Raw genomic sequence first — 18,423 nt, forward strand, 5'->3', positions numbered from 1 at the left:
GATGTACAAATTAAAACTGTATTTTAACATGCATTGCAGATTTCTGCCACGGCAGACTGACTTCCAGCAGAAGTGAATGTTCAAAGCTGAATGACACTTAGAATAAAAACCCATACGGACGCCACCCACCTCTCCTCAGCCCTCCCTCCCGCAGATAAAAAAGACTGATTGGAACTCTTCTGACTAGGCTACAGGTGCTAGAGAGGGTCAAACTAGGGAAAAGGTTCTGGGCTGAACTCATGTTGGCTCTGCCCAGCTTGTTGTGGCTTAAAGTCACGAGCGCTTGTCCTTGTCCACGTGTCCTTGATCCTGGGCTCAGACCTGCGAGTCCTGCACAGTGAGATAGACACATCCCTGTCAGAGCACCAGACAGGGGTGGGGGGGGGCGGGGTGGGGGGGTGTGACGTAGAGTGTGTGTGACGTAGAGAATACGCCGCAAACTTCAACAGGGGTCAGTCTGTCCTCCAACAGTACAGTACAGCAAGACAAAGCCCAACGCTCACTGCTACACATGCAAACGCCAGAGAGTGATGGGACACAATCAGGTGGGTGGGGGAAGGCGGAAAATCTACAGAAGCTAATTCCAGCTAAATATCAAAGAAAAGCTCCTCTTTTCTCAAGGCTCTCAGTGCTGATTGGCTGAAACAAAGAGGAAGTAGGAGTCCTGGCGGTGGGACTTTACTCTCCACTCCAAACAGAAACCATTTTGCATGATTGTTAAACAGGCCATCACACTGTAAACATTTAACCATTAAAGCTGAGAACTAAGCACGCTCATCCAGTGTGGTCTACTATGGACCAGGGCGCAGAGTCCCGCAAGCTGCTCTCTACGCTGGGAGCAAGATGAGACTTCAACTGGGAGTTTTTAGCAGCCAGAATGGGAGTTTGAGGAGAGCTGAATATCTTGGTGGCTCTGGTCTTGGTCTAAGGTACACAAAGTAGTGGCATCGCCTAACCCTGTCCTGCTTTACCCTGCTTAGTTAGGACAGGACATGACCCCATTTTCTGTACGCTGAGGAGGGTGGAGGAGCCCTGTGCAGGCCCAGTCGCAGGAAGGGAGGCGTCTCAGTGAGCAACCGGCCTGGCGTTGGAGCCAAGATGGGGGTTTCCTAATGGCAGCCCCCTCTCTTGGGAGAGTGATGGAGGAGAGGATTGGGTTAGGGTGAGGAGGGTAGGGTTGGGTTAGGGGGTGGGGTAAGGGTTTAGTTTTGGCGGGGGTGAGTCAGGCTCCTTAGTGTTTCCAATAGGAGACAAAACAAAGGCAACGAGACAAAACAAGCTCAGCTGGCAAATCAACACCTGATAAAGCACAGAGGTAACAGTGAGGCGAGGAGGACCTTTATGTGTGTGTATGTGTGTGTGTGTGTATTCTATGTGCACCGAGGTGTGGCGGACCTGGGATCCAATCAAAACTGTGTGTGTGTGTGTGTTACATTGGCACCCAAACTTAAAACAGTCTCCCAGCTTCTCTCTGGTTGGCACCGATGCCCCGGCGCCAGCCCTCACTGGGCAGCTTTCCTGGCGTAAGGCAAAAGTCCGTCATCCTACACTCTTTAAAAAAAAAAAAAAAAAAAAAAAAAAATACAGTTCATCCACATCAAAGAAACCAGCAGAAAAAATAAAAAATAAAACACAGAAAAGCAGGCAGAAAAATCCAGCGGATTGGCTGCTCGTCAGATAGGAGGGGGAGGGGCAACGTCGACCATGGGCCTCTCGGCTGATTGGCTGACAGGCACCTTTCTGCCCTCTCAAGACAGTAATCGCCGTTCTGCGTTACCAGGGTAACCACAGTGATAAGACAGACCACGGTCACAGGCTATGGGGCTCTATATGGAGGCTTTTTTGTGTGAGTGTGTGCGCGCATGTGTTTGTGAGTGTTAGTGTGGTTCTGAAAATACCGACAGAACTGACCAGAATGGATAAAAGCAAAAGGAAGAGCAGACAAGATGCGTGAGGGGGCGGGACTTCCCCTGCCCTAGAGGAGCTGGCCAATCACGCTGTACATCACCAACGGATTTCATTTTCATTTCAGTGGGCTGGGTTGGACTATAAAGTGCATACTTAAAACCCCCAGCTACATCTGTGTGTGTGTGTGTGTGTGTGTGTGTGTGTGTGTGTGCGCGCGTGTGGATGCATGTACACATAGCTCAGTGTCCCTCTAGAGCAGACAAAGCCACACCTGAACCAACACGTCAACAGAGAAGAGCACAGGAGACTTTAAAATATTATCTTACATTTGAAATTACACCTATGGAACAAAAATCTTTACAATATGAATATGTCTATTTAGTTACATTGGCAAATATGAGCAAAAAAAAAAGTCTAAAAATGCAACCCAACCACATCCTTTTCCTGAATGAAAGGAGAATAAACTGAAATCTTCCACTGTCCTGGAAGTTTTCCAATTCCCTGTTTATCAACACTCATGCCCTTAAATGATGATCCGTCTCGATTATCGGCTAGTCAGGCCTAGCAGGAAGTGATTCATGACGATTCATGTCTCCTTTCATTGCTCTTGTGACCAGGAGAGTAATTGTTCTGATTGGCTGTTGCACGGTCCTGACCAATCAGAAGTGAACTGCAGTCTTTTTCGATTGGCTGCCAGGAACTGTTCCGTCTCCTCACCGAAGGTGATTCTGCTAGCTTGAGGAGCTAGGGGTCGACGTCCTCCAGATCGCTCTTAGAGTCGCCCAGCATCATGGGAGACTCTGAACCCTGAGAGAGAATGGAGTGAAAGAGAGACCGAAGGACAGAGAGGGAGGAAGAAACAGAAATAGAGAGAGAGACCGAAGGTCAGAGAGGGAGGGAGAGAGAGAGAGAGAGAGAGAGAGAGAGAGAGAGAGAATTCAGTGTGAGGATTACTTGCCTGATTGCATCAATCGATGCAACCGAGCCTGGGGAGGAGGGGAGAACACAACACCTAACCCGCACGAAGAAGATCAATCGATAGTATTGTGAACGCCCCCCGGCTACGGACTCCTAGAGACCCATGTGGGCGGGGCCTACCTGTGGGACTCCTAGAGACCCATGTGGGCAGGGCCTACCTGTCGGAGGCTGCGGTCAGCGTTCTCATTGGCTGGGCTGCCGTCGGAGCCGTTGCTACTCCCAGACTGCTCCTTCTCGTTCAGCAACGCAGTGGCGTAGGCCAGGGTATCCTGTGGGGGGGGGGGGGGGATTACAGAAGTGAGGTTGTCTGTGTCTGTGTGTGTGTGTGTGTGTGTGTGTATGTGTGTGTGTGTGTGTATACCTGTGCTGAGATAGTGCGCTGAAAGGTTTTGGCGGTGGACGTCTCATTGGAAACGTTGCTCTGCGGAGTCCAGTAGTGTTCTGACATCTGGGAGGAGAGTTGAGGGTTACAAACTAGCACAGTGGCCCCACAATCACACACACAGACGGTATGATAGGCATGTATGGGAGTGCGTGTGTAATGTGTAAGTGTGTGTTGTAAATATCATGTGTGTGTCTGTGTGGTGTGTTTCAGGCTTGCCTTCTTCTGTAGCCATTGCACTGCCCAGCTCCAGTGACCAGACAGGTCCTTAAAGTAGTCTTTAGCAGGAGCACACCTGGTGGACAACACACGCACACACACGTCAAACTAGAAAGCATTATAGCCTGGGAATCCTCGCCTAACCCCAGCTTTACCCGCAGACCCCTGACCCTCTGACCCGCCCATGTGACTCACTTCTGGGCCAGTGTGACCAGGAACTTGACACACTGGTAGCAGCGGCTGCTGTCCACGTTGTTGCTCTGGTGCATCAGCGCTGCAGAGAGAGAGAGAACAGTCAGGCCTCCACTCCCAACCACAACCCTGTTCCCAACCCTGTTCCCAACCCCAACCCTGTTCCCAACCCTGTTCCCAGCCCCAACCCTGTTCCCAACCCCAACCCTGTTCCCAACCCCAACCCTGTTCCCAACCCCAACCCTGTTCCTAGCCCCAACCCCGTTCCCAGCCCCAACCCTGTTCCCAGCCCCAACCCTCTTACCAACCCAGCCCAACCCTTATTACAACCCAACCCCAACAGTTACAGTAGAATGGTGACCTACCCAGAAGGCCTTTCTCTGACTCAAACGCATATTTCAGCCTCTGGGACTGCAGGGGGTCCTCCACCACCTGAGAGAGAGAGAGAGAGAGACAGAGAGAGAGACAGACCGAGAGAGAGACAGACGGAGAGAGAGAGACAGACGGAGAGAGAGAGAGAGAGAGAGAGACAGAGAGAGAGACAGACAGAGAGAGAGAGAAAAAAAGAGAGTTGTTGCATTTCTCGAAAACATTGTAAAACAGTGGTGGTGGTGAAGCGCAACTGACCAGGTACTGAGGATGTTGCTGAGTAATGCTGAGTAATGCTGAGTATGCAGCTGAGTAATGCTGAGTATGCAGCTGAGTAATGCTGAGTAATGCTGAGTATGCAGCTGAGTAATGCTGAGTATGCAGCTGAGTAATGCTGAGTAATGCTGAGTAATGCTGAGTATGCAGCTGAGTAATGCTGAGTATGCAGCTGAGTAATGCTGAGTATGCAGCTGAGTAATGCTGAGTATGCTGCTGAGTAATGCAGAGTAATGCAGAGTAATGCAGAGTAGTGCTAGAGGAGACCCAGCTGTTACTCACCAGCAGCTCCTGCAGCAGCTGGAACACATTCTTCAGCTCATGGGGTGGAGCGGTCTCCAGCTGGGTCTGCACGCGCACACGCACACACGCACACACGCGCACACGCGCACACACGCGCACACGCGCACACACGCACACACACACAGTCAGCTGACATTTATACAAATACTTCAACTACCCCCCGCCCCCAAGCCCCACACAACTTCTATAGTTTGGCATGGAAGCCGGGAGGAAGTTTCCACGGATTGTGTTTAGTAGTTTTCTTGACCTTAAGCAGCTGCAGGACGCCCAGGGAGAAGGGCTCGTTGCAGAAGGAGCAGTGGGTCACCATCTCGATCAGGAGGGACAGTGGGCCGGACAACTCGCGCATCGCAAACATCACCTGGCAAAGCATGGACACACTGGCGTTCTTCACAGCATCACCTGTCCATTCAGGTTTTGATCATGTGTGTGCGTGTGTCATATTGTGAATGACAGAGAGAGAGAGAGAGAGAGAGATGGGGAGAGAGTGAGTGTGTGTTGTGTGTGTGTGTTACCTCCAGCAGGTACGGCTGTCCCTCTGGCGTGAAGAGCGAGGCCAGGATGTCCGCGTTGAGGGGGAGGAGGGGGGTGGAGGGCGGCACGCTGCTCGCGTTCAGCTTGGACGCGCCCGGAGCTATGAGGCGAAATGGGGTGGTCAGTCCTGAGGAGCAACGCACCTGCGCTCGGACAGTGTGTGTGTGTGTGTGTGTCTCACCCTGTGTCCTCTGGGTGTTGAGGTCAGAGTGGAGAGTGATCATGGCGAGAGTGTTGTGGAGGTGGAGGAACTCGCGGGCCTGCGCTGGACTCCAACGCCGGTTCTACACAGAGAGGAGGGGGGAGAGAGAGAGAGAGAGGGAGAAAGAGGGAGAGAGGGGGGGTGAGTGGAAGAGTGCATATGCGTGTGTGTAGGAGACGCAGACAAGGGGAGAGAGAGAGAGAGAGAGAGAGAGAGAGTGTGTGTGTGTGTGTGTGTGTGTGTGTGTGTGTGTGTGTGTGTGTGGTACCTGGTTATTCTGCCTGTTGGGTCCCAGGAGGAAGATGAGCATCCGTCGGTACGCAGAGTGTTTCAACAGCAGCTGACACGGCGCGTAACCCTGGGAGACGGGCGCAGAGAGAGATGGGGGTGCTTTTTACACTGTGACACCGCTGGAGCTCATACAGGATAGGGGCGTGTGTGTGTGTGTGTGTTTGTGTGTGTGTGTGTAATTTACCTTCTGTGCAAAGTTGCTGAAGAGGCTGAAGTACCGGGCGCAGTTTTTGACGTTCTCGGGTACGTCCTTGTCCAATAGGGAGAGCAGGGCGTCGGTCAGAGCGTCCAATCCCGGGTCTCCAAAGTGGAGCGCGCTCTCCAGGGTCTTTTCAAGGATGGAGGCGACCACCACCCTGATCTCCCTTATGCTGCACTCCAACAGACACACCCTGGGGGCGAGAGAGATAGAGGGAGAGGGAGAGGGAGGGAGAGAGAGAGAGAGAGAGAGAGAGAGAGAGAGAGAGAGAGAGATGTAGATCAGTATGACACCCCGAAAAGAAGGCCCTGATACTAGGGATGCCCCGATCACGTTTTTTTGTGGCCGATATGAGCCATACTGTATCTGCCGATACTGATCGTTTTTGCTACTTTGTTATAGCAGCTGGTATAGCAGTAGAGTTTCCATTTAAATACATTTCATCCACAGTAAAGTATTTCCCAAACGTTGGCAACGTTCTGCCAGGAAAGTCAGTCACATAAACTCTAATCATTAGCAATTAGATTCTGATTCATTGTAAAAGCTGAGCACAGTAGTAAACTTACAGGGAGTAAAAAGCTTGCTAAATGCTCCGCCACTAATGGCCTTGGAATGCACACATGCACACACACACAATATGGCGTGATACTGTGTCTGGGTTCTTCTAGTGTAAGTGTTTTTGTGAGTGTGTGTGTGTATGTGGGAGGTTGGCGTGGAGTGTCACCCAAAACGTCCGATACTCAACAGCCAATCACAACCATGAGTCCCAACATCACCCCATCTCCAAACATGCAAGAAAGAGGCCAAGTCCCCCCCACCCCACCCCCCGACACACACACACACCCTGCAGTAAGTGTTTACATTCCAAAGACTTCTCTTCCAGCCTATCAGCAACCAGGAGGCTGGCCGCGCCCACACAGGTGCTTTTAATCTGCCCGCCATTCCGCTGGCGGTGTGATTACAGACAGACTAACAAGAGCTCTGAGGTGTGTGTGCTTGTGTGTATAACGTGTAGGGAGGCTGCTGCATATGAGGTGATCTTGAGCCGATGAGGGGCGGGTGGGTGAGGTGATCTTGGGCCCACGAGGGGTGGGTGGGTGGGGTGGTGAGGTGATCTTGGGCCCACGAGGGGTGGGTGGGGTGGTGGGGTGATTTCAGGGTCAGGGTTAACTGCTCTGGGGCTCATTCCCATCAGTCCTGCCTCCTCACTGGGTGGTATCTGACTCCAGCAGGGGTATCTGACTCCAGCAGGGGTATCTGACTCCAGCAGGGGTATCTGACTCCAGCAGGGCTGTTTGAGCTGCTAAGCTGGACCCCCACTGCATGGCAGCGGTGTGGCAATAGTGGCACTGCTACTGTTACTGGTACTACTAACTTGGTGATCTCTACTGGTACTACTAACTTGGTGATCTCTACTGGTACTACTAACTTGGTGATCTCTACTGGTACTACTAACTTGGTGATCTCTACTGGTACTACTAACTTGGTGAACTCTACTGGTACTACTAACTTGGTGATCTCTACTGGTACTACTAACTTGGTGAACTCTACTGGTACTAACTTGGTGATGTCTACTGGTGCCTATTCTATTCTACTGGTGCCGGTACTAATTTGGTGATGTGCTACTGGTACTAACTTGGTGATCTCGCGTCCCTCGGGTCCAACCAGATACTGGACCATCCACTGGCAGGCCTCGCTGCTCTTGGACAGCAACACCTCCACGGTGGCCATCCACTCCTCTGTGTCCACCCTGGCAGAGAGAGAGAAGGGAGAAAATATGAAACGAGCTGGATTGTTATGTTTAATCATGAACAGTGTGTGTGTGTGTGTGTGTGTGTGTGTGTGTGTGTGCGCATGTGAGGATGCTTGTCCAGAAGCTGCAGCTCGCTTGGTGTTCAACCACCCCAAGTTCTCTCACACAACTTCTCTTCTCCGTTCTCTACACTGGCTGTAGCAGCTCGCATCCAGTTTAAAACTCTGGTACTAGCCTACAGGGCAATGAAAGGAACAGCTCCCTCCTACCTCCAGGCCATGGTCAAGCCCTAGACTGCCCCCCCCCCCCCCCTGACCTCTACACTCTGCTACCTGAGGGCGACTGGTAGCCCCGTCACCATGCTCACTGACGTCAGGACAGCAGAGTCGATGCCCATCTTTCGCCGCAGGCTCAAAACTCACCTCTTCAAAAAGTACTACCACGATCCTCCCTCTTAAGCACCTATTGTATTAGTATTTTGCTACTCTCGCACTTTGACTTCAGCACTAGATTATGCTTTTAAGTCACTTGTTTTAGAAAGGAGATTCACTTGTGAGTTCTGGAGAGTAGAAGCACACTTTACTTATGCTAAATGCAATTATTGTACGTCACTTTGGATAAAAGCGTCTGCTAGGCGACTGTAAAGTGCGTGTGTCTGTGTGAGTGTGTGTCTGTACCGGAGTTTCTTCTTGGTGCGTAGGTAGGTGTGGAAGAGGAAGTGGACCGCCAGCTGCAGACTCTCTTTAGCCATGGACTGGTAGACGGGGTGCTTCAACTTTGTCTGTAACACACACACACACACACACACACACACGCACACACAATAAACACACACACGATATAAACAGACACACACACACACATTCAGGCTACGTACCGCGTTGACAGAGGCGAGAGAGAGGGCGAAGTTGAAGTAGTCACTGTTGTAGACGTCCCTGTTCCTCATGAACTTCAGGTTCTCGTCCCTCACCATCTGCAGAAGAGCGGGGGGCCGGGGGGACGGGGGTGGGGGTCACTCAAACTCACAGGCAGCAGGTCTCTTACTTTTACCGACGGAATATCAAACCACAGACAGGTTTTTACTGACGGAATATCAAACCACAGACAGGTTTTAACTGACGGAATATCAAACCACAGACAGGTTTTTACTGACGGAATATCAAACCACAGACGGGTTTTAACTGACGGAATATCAAACCACAGACAGGTTTAAACTGACGGAATATCAAACCACAGACAGGTTTAAACTGACGGAATATCAAACCACAGACAGGTTTTAACTGACGGAATATCAAACCACAGACAGGTTTAAACTGACGGAATATCAAACCACAGACAGGTTTAAACTGACGGAATATCAAACCACAGACAGGTTTTAACTGACGGAACATCAAACCACAGACAGGTTTTAACTGACGGAATATCAAACCACAGACAGGTTTTAACTGACGGAATATCAAACCACAGACAGGTTTTAAGCGACGGAGAGACTGTCCCACAGCGGCAGGAGAGGACGGTGCGGTGGGGCCTCCTGTACCTGATAGATGCTAGCGGGCATCTTCTCCACAAACAGGCCCTTCTTCTCTCCCTTGCGGACCAGGCGGGTGAGGAGGGTCAGCCGGTCGTTGTTGGCCCTGGGGGGCCGGGGGGACGACTGGGGGGACACGTCAGGGGAGGAGGGGGCCGACCTGGAGGTCAAGGAGAGGTCAGGTAAATAAATCGACCAGGAGTCAGAGCGCTGTGAGAAGGCGAGGTGTGTGTGTGTGTGTGTGTGAGACTCACAGGGTGAGGTCCTCGGCCTCTTGCCTCATGACGCTGACCCGGCTCTTTTTGGGTAGCACCGGAGAGTTCTGGTCACTGATCCTCTGGTAGAACAGCATGTAGGCGTTCCAGTACCGCCTCCGCACGTCAGGGTAGGGGTTGGCTACGCACAACACAGCTGAGGTTAAGATGTGCATGTGTCTCTTGACTTATCACAGACTTAGATGGTCAGGGGTTAGCTGCTTTGTGTATGTGTGTGTGTGTTCTTACACTGGTCGTAGACCTTGGGTCGGTACTCCCCTCCGAAGCATTCATACTCCAGGGTCTCGTCGTTCATGTCAAACTCCTCCACCACGTTGTCATTGAATTTGTACCATCGCCCTCGTGCACTACCCCTGGTCCAGGAGAGGGGGGAGAGAGAGAGGGCAGAGGGGAGGAGAGAGGAGAGGAGGGGGGGAGAGGGAGGGAGAGAGGAGGAGAGGGAGAGGAGGAGAGAGTAGGATGGGAGAGGAGAGGGAGAGTAAGATGGGAGAGGAGAGAGGGAGAGAGGATGAGGGGAGAGGGAGGGAGAGAGAAGGAGAGGGAGAGGAGAGGGGGAGAGAGGAGGAGAGAGGGAGGAGAGGAGGAGGGGATCAGGGTGTTAAGATTCTGTGGTCTCCTAACGTTCCAGGTCTCCAGGGTTCCTGCTCTCAGAGCCAGACATCTGGAGACGTTTACCAAACAAACCAGGACCCCGTCGACCGCTGCCTGCATGGGCTCGGCAGGGGGGCGGTAACCTAAGCACTCATTCAGGGGATTCAAGGACACGCGCATGTGTGTGTGTGTGTCTCTCACCGGCGGTCTTTGATGAAGGAGTAGTAGTGTCCGGCGTGAGCCTGACCACTGTGGACTACAACTCCCACCAGCTCGTAGTTCTCAGAGATGGTCACCTTCTTCCTGGGAGAGCCTCCGGCTGCGCCGCCGTCGCCACGCCCCTCCCCGCCCTCACCGCTGCAGTCCTGGCGAGCCATGCCCGACACCGTGTAGGGCTCCATGTTCAACACCCAGGGGAACTACACACACAAACACACACACACAGAGGGAGGAGAGTAACACAGCGCTCACACGCTTCCGTTTGATGCGTCAACATTGACGGATGCCATTCACTTTCAATGGCTGCAGCCGAATGGCATTCTGGTTCCGTTGTTGTCCCGGTGCGTTGCGTTGCCTGCGTTGCTAGCGTCGGAAGTTGAGAAATGTTCAACTTTCAGATGCGTTGCTGTAGCTGCCGACCAATCAGATGTCTTGACAGAGAAAGACGTCAACGCAAGGCGGGATTTTCACATTTCTCAATACCAAGATGGAGGACAATCGCTGTTTGTTTGCAGGGTAGGATGTACCCAATACCTGCGGGCACCACGTTTACGTTGCCTCAACCACAATGCATAGACGATCGCCACACGTTCGACCAGATTAGCATCCATGACAGCACTAAACGAAAAGCCGGGTGGGTTTTCAAAATAGTGCGCGCTAGCAGGTTCGGAGAATCTACTGGCTGTTGCGAGCGCAGTTTCGGACAATGTGATTGGTTGTTGTTGCGTGTGGCAGACACGCCTTCCGCCATACATTGATGGACACGCATCGAACGCAAGCGTGTGAGCGCAGCGTTACACACACACACACAGGTGTAGGTGTGGAGGGGTAACCCGTGTGGGGGTACGGCGGCGCCGTAGTCGGGGCGTGGCGGTGGGTGTGGCCTACCCTGATCTGCTCGTCGTATTTGATGGAGCGTCCGCTCTCCCAGTCGAAGCCGAAACGCATGAGGTGGATGCAGAGGACGCTGGGCAGGGACTTTATGCACGTCCGCTTCACTGTGGTCCTCTGTGGACACACACACACACACACACACACAGTATAGGTGAACACACACACACACACACAGGTGGAAAATCACAAAGGTGCGCTCGCACGCACTGAGACATCAACACACACGGACCGTCGCACACATGCGCACACGCACACACACACCTTCTCCTTGCACTTCTCGCAGTAGTAGGCGTTGCTGCCCTCCAGCACCTCCCCCCTGACAAACTGGTCCAATGAGATCTCCAGGCTCTGGCAGGAAGTCACGCCCAGATTCAAGGCCATGAAGGTCTCCTCGCGCTCATACCTGTGGGGATAAGAGTCAGGGGGGGGTCAGGGGTCGGAAGCCTCCCTATCCCCTACGCGGAGAGCTAATGTCTGACAGGGTCCGGCACATGGGGACCTCAGCTCACCGGTGAGGGCAGTCTTTGCAGATCTTCTGGTCGGAGAAGATCCCCTGGAACGTGTTCTTGAAGATCTGCTCCCGGCCTATTTTCTGATTCATAACACATGGTGTATGTCATGCAGGAGCGCACACGTGTGTGTGTGTGTGTGTGTGTGTGTGTATGTATGTGTGTGTGTGTGTGTGTGTGTGTGCATGTTGTACCTTAAGGTGTTCATCTAGCTGGTCTACAAGGCTGGTGAAGAACTCATAGGCATCTTGCTGCTCCCTCACATACAACTCCTTATTCCACATCTTGAAGATCTGCAACACACACAATAACCATACTGAATCCTACTGAGCCATAATGAGCAGAGATGTCATTGAGTTCTAGAGTTCTCTAGAAGACTTTGTTAAGAAGGACTCTAAAGGCCAAAGGTTAATGAGTGTGTGTGTGTGTGCATATAGACCTTCCAGAAGTTCTCTGGTACGTAGTACTGCAGCTTGCTCTCCATCAAGTGACCAAACAGGGACTGGACCTGACAGAACACACTCTCCTCTGGCTGCTCCGTGTCATCCTCGATGGACAGGAACGCCTGGAACAAACACAAGTGTGTATGATCTCCAAAACCACTGAAATCACTCTCACTTGACCAAGGATGGACCGACCATCGCTTCCTACAGAGTCTATCGCCACCCGGTGGACGCCCAGGGAAGCAGGTATAGATCTTGGAGGTTGGACCGTGTGTGTGTGTGTACCTCTGCCAGGCCTGGCTGCATGTAGAGCTGTTGGAACACAGCGTTCATGTAACACGTGGCCCCTCCGTTCTTCAACCCCACGAACCCCGAGACAGAACGACTGTCCACAGGGGGGAGGTACTGGAGAGAGAGAGAGAGAGGGGGGGGGGGGGGGACAGAGAGAGAGAGAGAGAGAGAGAGAGGGAGAGGGGGAGAGAGTGTGATAGAGGGAGAGAGAGAGGGGGGGGACAGAGAGAGATAGAGAGAGAGAGGGAGAGAGAGAGGGGGAGAGAGTGTGATAGAGGGAGAGAGAGAGGGGGGGGGGGGCAGAGAGAGATAGAGAGAGAGAGGGAGAGAGAGAGGGGGAGAGAGTGTGATAGAGGGAGAGAGAGAGAGGGAGAAGAGGGGAACAGAGAGAGAGAGAGAGAGTGTGATAGAGGGAGAGAGAGAGAAAGGGGGGTGGGGCAGAGAGAGAGAGAGAGCGAGAGAGAGAGAAAGGGAGAGAGAGAGAGGGAGAGGGAAGGGGGGACAGAGAGAGAGAGAGAGAGAGAGAGGGAAGTAGCCAGAGGGGGAGTGTTAACACCGTATTAAGAAAGGTACACAATATGCATATGAGAACGAGCTTGCGTGAATGTCATCATCATAACCAGAAGAGTGTGTGTGTGTGTGTGTGTGTGTGTGTGTGTGTGTGTGTGTGTGTGTGTCTACTCACGTCAAACTCCTTGGAGAGCGAGGGGTCAGACTGGTGGTGCATGGAGAGCAGCTCTCTGGTGATCAGGCGGAGGTTGGACAGAGAGCTGTCCGCCAGCATCACCAGAACCTCATAGGCTGCTAGCCTGCTGCTGGCGGTGCTACACCTACACACACACACACACACACACGCACGCACGCACGCACACACAAAACAAATGAACAACATCATTTTTAGGGTTGAAGTAACAAAGTCTGATTAATGTGTACAGTATATGAAGTTAAAGCCTGATTTGATGTGTCTGAACATGTTGCGTACTTGGGGTGGAAGTCGTGGCTCGGGGCGGCGGTGGGGGTGGGGTTAGAGCTGTTGATGATGATGCGTGAAGCTCGGAACAGGAAGTCATCCAGCAGCTGCTGGATCAGAGACAGACCTGGGGAGACACACACACACGTCAGGACACCGTGCTGTAGGGGTGGGTCCAAGTAATCGATTAATCGTTCATGACAGTCAACGTCGATTTTTGGTCACAAATTGTGGTCATACTTTTTTTTTTTTCATTCAACTAAACACATCCTTTAAATAATATTTAAATTGAACTGAACTAATGTCATGCATCATCTGTTCTGCAGCGCTATATTGATTGGAATGGGGGCTAAATTACAGCGTCAACATCAATGGATTTATGGTCTTTACTTTTTTTTAAAATTCAAATAAACACAAAATTCAAAATGTTGGAACCAAATATTTCTAATGTCATTCAAAAAATGATTAATTGATTAATCGTTCATACCACCCACTGATTAATCGAAAACTTGAGTTGTGCACATCCCTACCATGCCGTGTGTGTGTGTGTGTGTGTGTGTGTGAGAGAGCTCACCAAGCTGCTCCTTCTCGTTGCCACAGAGGGACAGGAGTGTCTTGATGAGCCGGAGGTGGCCGGCCTGCAGGATGTTGTCGGCCTCGCTGGTCTCCATCTCCGAGCTCCAGCTGGGCTCGAAGTTGTCCAGCCAGGAGACCTCGTCCTCCAACATGGCCGCCGCGCTCACGTTCAACACCTCCATCTCCGAGCCTGGGTGGGAGGGCGTGGAGGGAGGGGGGGGGGGAGAGAGGGCGAGACGCAGCCAATGAGAGACAAAGCAGACGGGCGGAGAGCTGGTTAACGCACCACTGACCCCTGCTGGTGGAGAGGAGCGGCTGCGTCGGTGACGGGAGGTGATTTTTATCCTGGTGCTGATGAGAGAAGATGGCGCCGAGGCGGGGGGAGGACTTACTGGTCAGGTCATCCAGGAGCTGGCATCGCAGGTCAAAGTACTCAGTGCACTGGGACAGCAGCCTGGACAGAGAGCATACTGTCACTGCACGTCCCTGAAAGGGCATGTGTGTGTGTGTGTGTGTGTGCGTAGTAATAGCAATAGTAATAGTAGGTACTTTATTGATCCCTGGTGGGAAATTGCACTGTTACAGCATCAAAGAAAAACAAAGCAACACAATCCAGACTAAATACAATTTAAAATCGATTCACACTATACAGAAATCCAAATAAACAAGTTCATAATCAGTGTGTATTTGTGTGTGTGTGTTTGCAGGTGTTTTTGTGATAGTGTGTGTGTCTGTGATAGTGTGTGTGAGACAGTGTGTGTGAGACAGTGTGTGTGTGTACAGTATGTGTGTGTGATAGTGTGTGTGAGATAGTGGCCCTCATTTACCAAGCAATCCTAGGACAGAAAACTGGGCGTACAGTCATTTCCACGGCAAGTTTGGCATTTATCAATTTGGACATGAGTGGAGGCTGCGACCAAGTCTTAGATCGTGTCCGCAACTCTGAGAATCATGAGACGGATTCTGACGTGCTTAAGCATAGATATAAGTTGCCACATATTCATCACTTTATGTAGGCTACCCTATGGCAAAATATTCTATTTTGTAAAGGCCGACTAGTCACACATCACGAACAATTTTTTTCCCCTTTTTTTTTTTCATTTTTTCAAAGTCTTAAAATGAAAGCAAAATTAATCTTACACCAATCAATCAATGCACTGGTGACATGATGACAAGCAATCAAAATTAACAAATGAAAAGCAATGGGTAGGCTTCAGTCACTTATTTAAATAAGAGCTTCCACCACATTTATCAACGCCCGATCATTCGTACGATGGGATTGCCAGGATAGGAACGTGATGAATCACACATGAACGCTGTCGTACCATAATTCCTGTGATCGGATCTGCATGTTTCACCGTTCCGTTGATAAATGAGGGCCAGTCTGTCTGTCTGTGACAGTGTGTGTGTGTGCGTGTGTGTGTGTGTACCTCTGGTTGACGCCCCTCATGACGGAGGTGGGGCTCCACAGGGGCAGCTGGGCTGTGAGGATGACGGAGAGGAGGAAGAGGTTGGGCTTCTGGAGCTCGGGGAAGGTGGAGGTGTCCGATTGGCTCAGGGTGTACAGCTGGTCGCACGCCACACGACGGATCTGACGCATGCCCAGAGATAGAGACGGGGATGTGAGCACGTACTCATACATACGCATTTGATATTTATTCACACGTAAACACAACAGTCACTGGGGCACCGTCCTCCGACAGCCTTTGAACAGGAAGTGAACAGACCTCTCCGCTGGGAGATCCCAGCAGGATGTCGATGATGAAGTCGTTGACGGAGGGGAGGTTGTAAAACGAAGCTGGGGAAACAGGAAACGTACAATCCGTATTCTGTTCACATGGAGACCGAACGGAGCTATCCCATAATAGAAAGCATGGAGCAGTGATCATCAATGGAAGGTGCCTGGCACAGATTATGAGAGTGTGTGTGTGTGTGTGTGTGTGTGTCAGTCTTACAGAGCAGTTGGCAGCGTAGCTGGAGACAGGTGACGAGCAGCGACAGGGCCTCGCGGGCGATGATGGCGTCTTTGATCGATACGCTCTGCTGTCTGACACATATCCCAGCATGCAGCGCTGTCGGCGTGGCCTCGCCCTCACTGCTGGAGCTGCAGTTGCTGCCTGTGAACGCGCACGCACACACGCACGCACACACACACACACACACGCACACACACGCACACACACACACACACACAGTAAGATATAGGATAACACGGGTATAGACTACAGTAGAAAAGAGCAGTCTTGGTGAAATACAACCTCATATTTTGACCAATATGATGAGTTTAGTGTGCGTGTGCGCATGTGTGTGTGTGTGTGAGAGAGAGAGAGAGAGAGAGAGAGATTGTGTGTGTGTGTGTGTCTCACCGGTGCTGCTGACACGGCTGCGAATCCCTATGGGTAGGAGTGAACTATGGCTCTCCCTGATTGGTTGAGGGCTGCCGACAAGGTCCAATCGTCCGGCAGCAGCTGCCCAGGTCAGGCGCATGAAGCACGCAACAGTGGAGGTAAAATCACCCACCTCCATGGTCTGAGAGAGAGAGAGAGAGAGAGAGAGAGAGAGAGAGAGAGAGAGAGAGAGAAAGAAAGAAAGAAAGAAAGAAAGAAAGGACAAATTAGAGCACTGGGCTGACAAAGTACAGTACTAGCCTCTAAAGTGTGTGTGTGTGTGTGTGTGTGTGTGTGTACCAGTATTCATTGCACTGACGATAGTGGCCTGAAACGTTGCATTTGTCATTTGCTCCCTACTAAATCTATTAACCTTCTGATAAGACTGAGTTTGGTCAAGTTTTTTGTGTGCGAGTCCTCCTTTGCTGCTTCGTGACTATCGTACCTGTATGGCCACGCGTGCCGCAGGTATGATCTCCTCCACGCGTATGGAGGACCGCTCCGACAGGGACATCTGTCGGTAGGACGACTTCTCCGGCGTCCCGCACAGCGACAGCTGCCGTCCGGCGCGCCCCGCGTTCCGGAAGGGCCGAGACGACAGGGCGTCACCGTCTCTGATCACCTCGTCGTCCAGCACCGCCGGCATGCTCTGGCCGACCAGGAGGAACCTGCAGGGGGCGCCGATACGCCACAGCCAATCACGTTGAACTTTTGTTTTCTGAGAGTGTGAATGTAGCTTCATACAGGGAGTGTGTGTGTGTGTGTGTGTGTGTGTGCGTACCTGGCCAGTTGAAGGCAGATGGAGTAGACCCCCTGCCTAGTCTCGTAGTCCACCTCGGAGGGGATGGAGTCTCTCTGCATCACGTTGACCACCAGGCTGCCCCGGGAGACAATTCAAACAAAAGCCGAGGGGACGGCGTCATGAGAAACAGAGTGGAGTTCACATATGTGGCGGTTTAACGCGAGGAACTCCGTCAACAGTTCGCCCTGTCTCTACCTGAGGCCCCCTGCTTTGAGGAAGTTCTCGCAGAAGGACTTGACGCTGGTTTTGGCCATCTCGTCATCAGAGGTGGGCATTAGCTTGGAACTCAACACCTGACAGAGAGAGAGAGGGAGAGGGAGAGAGAGAGAGAGAGAGAGAGAGAGAGGGGGAGAGGGAGGGAGACAGAGAGAGAGACAGAGAGAGATAGAGAGAGAGAGAGAGAGAGAGAGAGAGACAGAGAGAGAGCAAGAAGGGAGAGAGGAGTTAGAGGAAGAGGCGGTTTGATCTAACGTGTGATTCTCAACCCTTCAAACGGCGGCGGGTGTGACGCTGCGCGCGGTCGGCCGGCCCACCTCCAGGTTGTAGAGGACCCTGAAGGTGGACATGCCCGGGGCCAGGGAGCGGAACAGGGCCTCCAGGATGGAGGCGGCGCTGGGCTGCTGGTGCTGCTGCTTGGAGGCCAGCGACGGGGAGCGGGATCCCGAACCCTGGCCTAGGGTGAACAACGTCTTCTGCAGGAGACACGCACGCACACACACACATATATTAGACACACAGTAGCACCACCGAGCTAGTGTGTATGGCACAGAGGGGGGATATGAAATACTGCGACCCACCTGGTGGCTCCACACACTGGACTCTTTGGGGACGAAGTTGTCGAGGGCGTCCTGGACCTCCGGGTCAGTTGGGATCAGCAGCAGGAGCTTGCGCACACGCAGAGTGATCCTGCAGGGAACACACACACACACACACGTTACAAACACACTCGGTATGAACTGCTATAAATGCTTGGGAGGATTATGTGGGAGGTTCAGTATCATTTCAATCAGTCATACAGTGTGTATGTGTGTGTGTGTGTCTCACCTGGGCTCGTCCAGGTTGGCCAGCTGGTAGAGCATCTCAAACACGTTACACACCAGCGCCATCACAACACCAGGCAGGGACTTCTCCTGGGGAGGCACGCACGCACGCACACGCGCACACACACACACACACATACACACACACACACACACACGCACACGCACACGCACACACGCACACGCGCACACGCACACACGCACACACGCACACACGCACACACGCACACACTCATAATCTGTGCCAGGCACCTTCCATTGATGATCACTGCTCCATGCTTTCTATTATGCC

At 52.1% G+C, this 18,423-nt stretch overlaps 1 protein-coding gene across 2 annotated transcripts in view; it reads right to left on the reverse strand.

Moving 5' to 3' along the window:
* Positions 1-128: 128 nt before the first annotated feature.
* Positions 129-18,423, reverse strand: part of usp24 (ubiquitin specific peptidase 24) — a 36,463-nt gene continuing 18,168 nt past the window's right edge. For both annotated transcript variants that reach the window (XM_084444324.1, XM_084444323.1), the window contains exons 29-67: positions 18,136-18,221; positions 17,889-17,997; positions 17,625-17,783; positions 17,287-17,384; positions 17,071-17,166; positions 16,735-16,957; positions 16,269-16,431; positions 15,858-16,019; positions 15,630-15,700; positions 15,333-15,493; positions 14,295-14,356; positions 13,901-14,092; positions 13,339-13,453; positions 13,042-13,186; positions 12,351-12,470; positions 12,062-12,187; positions 11,817-11,915; positions 11,623-11,705; positions 11,375-11,516; positions 11,108-11,227; positions 10,202-10,419; positions 9,638-9,762; positions 9,389-9,530; positions 9,144-9,294; positions 8,484-8,579; positions 8,284-8,387; positions 7,490-7,603; positions 5,839-6,046; positions 5,632-5,721; positions 5,343-5,445; positions 5,143-5,261; positions 4,875-4,988; positions 4,607-4,672; positions 4,045-4,111; positions 3,683-3,761; positions 3,488-3,563; positions 3,248-3,334; positions 3,045-3,155; positions 129-2,715 (exon numbers count right to left, since the gene is read on the reverse strand). In XM_084444324.1, coding sequence (XP_084300450.1) covers positions 2,653-2,715; positions 3,045-3,155; positions 3,248-3,334; positions 3,488-3,563; positions 3,683-3,761; positions 4,045-4,111; positions 4,607-4,672; positions 4,875-4,988; positions 5,143-5,261; positions 5,343-5,445; positions 5,632-5,721; positions 5,839-6,046; positions 7,490-7,603; positions 8,284-8,387; positions 8,484-8,579; positions 9,144-9,294; positions 9,389-9,530; positions 9,638-9,762; positions 10,202-10,419; positions 11,108-11,227; positions 11,375-11,516; positions 11,623-11,705; positions 11,817-11,915; positions 12,062-12,187; positions 12,351-12,470; positions 13,042-13,186; positions 13,339-13,453; positions 13,901-14,092; positions 14,295-14,356; positions 15,333-15,493; positions 15,630-15,700; positions 15,858-16,019; positions 16,269-16,431; positions 16,735-16,957; positions 17,071-17,166; positions 17,287-17,384; positions 17,625-17,783; positions 17,889-17,997; positions 18,136-18,221 — 4,665 coding nt within the window. In that variant the 3' untranslated portion in view covers positions 129-2,652. The remainder of the gene's footprint in view (positions 2,716-3,044; positions 3,156-3,247; positions 3,335-3,487; positions 3,564-3,682; positions 3,762-4,044; positions 4,112-4,606; positions 4,673-4,874; positions 4,989-5,142; positions 5,262-5,342; positions 5,446-5,631; positions 5,722-5,838; positions 6,047-7,489; positions 7,604-8,283; positions 8,388-8,483; positions 8,580-9,143; positions 9,295-9,388; positions 9,531-9,637; positions 9,763-10,201; positions 10,420-11,107; positions 11,228-11,374; positions 11,517-11,622; positions 11,706-11,816; positions 11,916-12,061; positions 12,188-12,350; positions 12,471-13,041; positions 13,187-13,338; positions 13,454-13,900; positions 14,093-14,294; positions 14,357-15,332; positions 15,494-15,629; positions 15,701-15,857; positions 16,020-16,268; positions 16,432-16,734; positions 16,958-17,070; positions 17,167-17,286; positions 17,385-17,624; positions 17,784-17,888; positions 17,998-18,135; positions 18,222-18,423) is intronic.

This window comes from Borostomias antarcticus (genome assembly GCF_949987555.1).
Source record: "Borostomias antarcticus genome assembly, chromosome: 10".
NCBI classification, from domain to species: domain Eukaryota; kingdom Metazoa; phylum Chordata; class Actinopteri; order Stomiiformes; family Stomiidae; genus Borostomias; species Borostomias antarcticus.